This window comes from Vanessa tameamea, chromosome 21, assembly GCF_037043105.1.
Source record: "Vanessa tameamea isolate UH-Manoa-2023 chromosome 21, ilVanTame1 primary haplotype, whole genome shotgun sequence".
In the NCBI taxonomy this organism is placed as follows: domain Eukaryota; kingdom Metazoa; phylum Arthropoda; class Insecta; order Lepidoptera; family Nymphalidae; genus Vanessa; species Vanessa tameamea.
Window position 1 is genome coordinate 1,718,772 of NC_087329.1, and position 6,695 is coordinate 1,725,466.

Genomic DNA, 6,695 nt, shown 5'->3' on the forward strand with positions numbered 1-6,695 from the left:
CGAACTATAAATAAACACCAAAATACCCTAAATAGTTTTTGTGCACAATTTAAATCCATATTTTTCGCACACGGAGCTTGGAAAGATTCCAAAGTTCATCCCGGGATTCTTCAGTTGAATTCCGATCACCAAAGGAAATATTTTACCTTAACTATTGCACGATATTACATCCTTGCAACGTATATATTAAACATATTTAAGATGTTTCTATCGTGAGAATGTAATTTGTCTTTATTAATCGTTTCTGTCACTGGGTGGTGAATGATTTATTGTTATTATCGAACACACACAGATAAGCTACTAATATATTGACTAAATACAAAAAAAATATCATTTTCAACTATTTATATGGATGGACTGTTAAATATACCAATATTGTTTTGTGGTCAACACTGTCCGTAGACTACGAACTGTAAGAAATATTGATCAAACTCAAACTCAAATTCCTTTATTCAATATAGAACAATTATACTTACTTATTGATAGTGAAATTAAACACTACCACTGGTTCGGAAAAGGAAACACCCTGACCTGAGAAGAACCGGCGAAAGAAACTCAGCGGGTCATATCTCATATCCCAATGTACCAGTTTTGGGAACTAAAATGTTTTGTCCCTTGTGCCTGCTGTTACCCTAGTTCATACTATGTAATTTATGATGAGAGGTTACCTACGGACGCGCTTGCACAAAGTCCTACCACCAAGTAATTTTAAACCATTCCATACGCATTTAACCCGTAATTGGATTAAAAGCCTATATTGCCTGTTGGTGCACTGACCTTTACCTGATTTTACTAATACAAAATAACGACTTCGTCGTTCGAAATTGGAACATTACTATTATTTATATTTTTATTACAAGTATAAGTTTGTTTATGTCATGAATATTTTACAATAAAAAAGTAGACAAAAAACATTACTAAATTATTATTGTAATCACAATAAAGATATATTTTTTAACAACAACTATTGTAATCGTGTCCCAAATAGGTATACCATTCGTCTTCCAGGATGGGTTCCAATTCAATGGTACCCTTGGTAGTTGTGACGGGTTATGTCAATATATGTATATAAATAAACATAAAGTAATAATGATGGGAGCATGGATGTAGATGGATATAGAGGTAGGGGACGACCAAAGAAACGATGGATGGATCGTGTGAAAGACGATATGGTTAGAAAGAATGTTACTTGTGAGATGACGTCCGACAGAGAAGTATGGAAGAAGACATGCTGCGCCGACCCCAAGTAAAATTCGAATAAGGGCAGAAGGATGAGTATGATGATTTATATTTACTGATCAAATACATAAAAATTATAATTATATAAAATTTCATATTTTGAAATTAAAAAATTTTGTTTATTGATAAAGTTTTTTATTATTATTATTGTCTTCGTATTTAAATATCGATAATAACTTGTGATCCCGCTAAGCTATTCTATATATATAATAATTATCATCTATAATAATTAATTTTCTAAGAGCTGAGGAAATTCTGAGAAAGCAGAGTGACTCTAATTGGATTATATTAAGAACAAGATATTATATCAACAGTATATATTACAAAGGTAACTTCGGATATTTAAAAACTACTATTATACATAAAAAAAACTTTTTTATTAAATAAACAAAATAACGGATAGAACTAATGGGGCGGCACTGGTGGTTTATAATATTTATCGTAAATATTGTCCCAGAAGAAAACACGCTGATGAAGAAACGATGTATGCAGTTCAGGAGTGATATTTAGCGACATATAAGGTGATCGATTTTCATCCGTAGGAGGCCATTCTGGATAAGAAGAATCTTTAGTTACAGGTTCCCTGAAAATAGATAATCTCATTACGAAGGCTGTTTTTTTTTTTTATTTTATATCGTAGATTGGTAATAGGCCTGATGGTAAGTGGCCACATTCACCTCTGTGTTAAAGCTGTGAGAAATTGCTTAAATGCGTCACCGACCTTAAGAACTTAAAATTAATGTCCCTTATGACTCACTCACCCTTCAATTGTGGACACAATGGTATGAGTGTCAGTCTGTTGCTGCTTAGCGATAGAATAAGCAATGACTGGTACATAGTCAGAGGCTTCCACATAATCCTAACATCAAGTGATCTTATTATATTTCTTTCAAGCAGTTAATTTTACTCTTAATACATTTTAAGAAATGGTTAAAATAGTCATGTTTAAGATAACAAAATAACGACACGTCTATATTTATATATGTGATTTTTTTTTTATATTACCTTGGTATGTAACCACAGGTATGGAGCATTTCGGAGAAGGTTTTAGTACATAATACAAGAGAATAATGTTTGGGTATTTATAATTTTTTCTTAGATATAAAGTTACGTTTTCATTGGATAAAGTTTGACAAATTGTTTTATAAAACTCACCCCGTTGTGATGAAGTTTAACCATAAATCTCTCATGATAATCTTCATTTTTTTGTTTTCTTCCGATATGTTTTCCTCGTTGGGTAAACGGTCTAGTACTGCATAATTCTGAGCGCAATGTCGGGCGCCACGAATATTTGTGTGCGGAATATAATTTTCATCATCGTCAACAAAGCTATAATAATACAAATAAATTTTATCGTTGCCAGCTTCAGCCTGCATTTTAATAGCTCTTGCTATTCCATATGAAAACATAGTATCCGTGAAATAATCGACGTAGCTTAAAATATTTTCTTCACTTATAGACTGATTGCCAAAATAAAATTGTTTAACTTCTTGAGCCACTTCTTCTTTCTGCTCATCGTTTGTAAATTCTAAATCTTGTGGAAGAAAAATAGAAAAATTTTCGTTCATCATATCTTTCCACGTATCGAAATTATCTATTCGATATTTACCTTCTCGGTCAGTACAACCATACAAAGTTGGTAGTTTTGGGAAGTCTCCTCTTTTCAAAATATCTAATGCATTTTCCCCCAAGAATATTTCATCACCCACATCTCGTTCAATACATGGTGAGATTAGAGTAGCAGCATTTGGCGTACTTAATACATCCGCGTTAATTAAATTCGAGTAAGACATATTCTTGTAAAATGCTTCTAAAGCATTAATATCGTTGCCGTGATCGAAGTTGAATTTATTTGCTACAAATTTTGCGTTTTCCAATGGATCCATTTGTATAGTTATTGCTGATATACCAGCTGCACTTTCAGGTATGACTTTATGAAATAAACCTCTAGTGATTGGTGAAAGTACCATTAAATCTATAGATGAAGCCCCAGCGCTCCATCCAGCTATTGTAACGTCATTTGGATTTCCTCCAAAAGAAGCAATATTCTTTTGAACCCAACGTAGTAATGCTACTTGATCTTTCAATCCAGCATTACCTGGTACATCTTCTGTCCCCAGGCAAAGGAAACCGTGAAGACCAAGGCGATAATTAAAGTTGACTGCTATTATTTTTTTTGTTTTTACCAAGTTAATTGGTGTTTTAACTGAGCCAAATGCATATTGAAATGCTCCTCCGTGTACATAAATTAGCACAGGAAGATTTTTAGCTTCTGTGTCGGGCACATAAACGTTAGTAATGAGACAGTCTTCTTGCACTTTTATTTCTTTGCCTTGAGTATGTCGTTCTTGAGGTACTTGTGGACATACAATGTTGTTTTGAACTGCTTCGAATGGTTCTGACCAACTTGGTGGAGGAAGAGGGGCCTGAAGATTAATAAATTTAACGGTTTATTTTTCCATAACATAATGAAGGAATGATACAAAGGGCTTAAAGCCACTTCCAAAATTAATATTTAAACATGATAGCATTTGTGATTTTTAGAAAAAAGACGGTACTTATCAATATATAAATTGTTATAAAAGTGTATTTCAATATTTTGTAATGAAAGCATTATTTGTCTAGTTTAACTCACTTTGAACTTATGTGGTCCAGTCGGTGCTGTGGCGTAAGGTATCTCATGAAATACATACACGTCATCACCGGGTTGTTTATAACCCCTCACAGGTCCTTGAGCTGTAATGACTAGACGTGATTGCGGCTCTCCAGTTACAAAAACGACGCCGAGTACTATTACTAGTATTTGAAAAATCATCTTTTACTTCACTAGTAACTAAAATATTTATTTTCTTATTCTTTATTTAAAATTTATATTTTTTTTTATATCGAGATCAGCTTAATAACTTAATGATATTGTTTTAGGTTACAATAAACTTTTTGTATTATGCACTTTTAGTATCACAGACACATAATTAATTAAATGATAAAAATAATTGTGTTTGAGTTTACATTTAACTGTAAATTAGATAAAATTATATTTAAATGATACATCTTCGAAAAAAGAGACAGTACAAGGTCGCTATCTCTCGAAGAATGATTTTAAATAAATTTTTAATATATTCCGTTTTAGCTTAACCTATCAATGATTTCGAATACATTTATCAGTCGAGTATTTGATTATAAGGATATTTTTACCGTTTACGTGTTTTGATAAAAATTGCACTTAAAGAAGTTGATGAACGAATGCATTGCAATAAGTGCCTGTATTATTAATATATGTCTATTAAAATTGTTTAAGAAATCCCTTTGTTTCTACAGTATACATACTATTCAATACTAGTTACTTATTTTGGATTTATTGTAAGAATGATCAACAAGTGTAGAGGGAACGAAGATAAAAATATAATCGTTATAACGGATTACGGGAATTTAAAAAATAATCAAACAATAATGTACGAACTTTACAATAATAAAACATGCAATCATACAAGTATTCTACTCTTGCTAATTATGTACTAACAAATATAGTCAAAGTCAAGTCAAAGTCTTTATTCAATATAGAAGTGTTTACACTTGCTTATTGATAGTCAAAAATCTACCACCGGTTCGGAATTTAACACCTCGGACCTGAGAAGAACCGGCGAAAGAAACTCAGCGGTATATTTTTTTTCCCAAGTTACATGTACAATATAATTATATTTTAGTTTTTTGAAACAGCCTGAAGGCGATCATTTTATTTCCAAGGTGTGCATTCAACTAAAAAGTCATTAGTGTTGTAATATCCTTTAGCACACAAACGTTCTTTAACGATTCTTTTGAGTTTTATAATTGAATAAATTTTCGTTTTCTGGGATCCTGTTGTAAAAACGTATACATTGCCCCAAAAAAGAGTCACTAACCCTGTGTAATCGGGTACTTGGAGTAACAAGTTTATTCTTGTTCCTAGTATTAATAGGTCCCTACTATTAACAAATAATTTATAACAGGAACTGATTCATCCTAAGATGCATAATAAAAATTATATCAAGAATGCACGCGCTAGATATGAAAAGAGATATGATTAATTTCGATACTGGCAGACACCGGTTGCATATCCGAATTTACTTTGACCATTGATAGCATAATAACATGCCACGATTTTGTTTTTTATTACAATTATCGTAATACCTAATTTTTGTTTTGATTTACAAATACCAACAATTATAATACTTTTTTTCGCAGCTTGGGAACGACTACAGTTTTTGATAGACACCGATAGAGCATATTATCTCGTGAGATTGTAAGCCATCGAAAGATTGTGAACCGTAAGATATTAGTTGTAATTTATTGCAATATTTTCCTGTCGATTATAATCTATCGAAGTGAATTTCAGTAAAACCTATGTTAGAATGTAGGTTCTGGAGAGAAGAAAAAAGCGCTACGTGCACCTTCTCCCCCGCCTTAATGGTGCCGTAGGGTCTAGAGGGGTTCTCAGTGTCCCGAGAATCTCCCCTAGGAATTGGAGGCCCGCTTAGGCGGACCGACCGTCAAGGCGTCACGGTAGCTAAAGCGATCCCGTGGCGCCCGTCGAAGGGTTTTTTGAGTGGATATAGGGAACTGCGAGTTCCATATATCCCCCCACTTCACGTAGGGGAAACGTGTAATGCGTTTTACTAGCGCGAAAAAAATACGTTAGAGCCTAGGTCAGTAAATAGCCAAAAAAATATGTTTTATTATAAGTTAAATTAATGTTCCGCAGTTTACAATATTGCGAGATTACGGGATTTATATTTATGTTACCAAATCTCACGCTAATTTTTCAAGAAAAGAGCCTACACGTTTCTCAGAGGCCGGCAACGCACCTGCTAGCCCCCGGTAATGCAGATGTCCGGGAGGGGGGTGGTAGTCGCATCACGTAAGCCTCCTCGTTTGCCACCTATACCATAAAAAGATACACTATGGCGTTTCAATCGGGCATGTGTTATACTCCCTGTGCCTTTCAGTTTGGATGCCATTTCTAGCGATCTCTTGTTTGAAGGTAGTGATTTTTAGGTTCTCGCGTATATATTTGTTGCTCACTTAGTAGAGTATATCTAGCATGGTTCTCAATGGCTCCAGGTTGGGTTAAGGGTGGTCTTGCAAAAAGCCATTAGTCCAGATATGATTTCTCCAGGTGAGTCATCGATCCAGAAGCATACCCAAATATCAATAATTATATAAATAATTCTTATGTGAACAAATAATATACTTAAAAAATCGTTTTGTTTACAAAATTATATTGATAACACGCAGCGTGTGTTATCACTTATCTGAATATTATTGACAGCAATCTATCAAGTGATATATTTGTATTGCGTAAACAGAATAAGAACTATAATCCACCCATACGACAGTTCACACAATGCGAATCTGCACTCGATTTTAAGACGCGTTTTTGACACTAGAACGTTCGAACTACATAGAAACACACCAAAACG

At 33.5% G+C, this 6,695-nt stretch overlaps 1 protein-coding gene across 1 annotated transcript; it reads right to left on the bottom strand.

The window, feature by feature from the left end:
• Positions 1 to 1,482: 1,482 nt before the first annotated feature.
• On the bottom strand, positions 1,483 to 4,054 carry LOC113396902 (venom carboxylesterase-6-like). Its single transcript, XM_026634981.2, has 3 exons — positions 3,875 to 4,054; positions 2,395 to 3,665; positions 1,483 to 1,822 (listed from the first exon to the last, which is right to left on the bottom strand). The coding sequence occupies exons 1-3, from the start codon at positions 4,052 to 4,054 to the stop codon at positions 1,645 to 1,647; spliced, it is 1,629 nt and encodes a 542-aa protein (XP_026490766.2). The 3' UTR covers positions 1,483 to 1,644.
• Between the last annotated feature and the right edge of the window lie 2,641 nt (positions 4,055 to 6,695).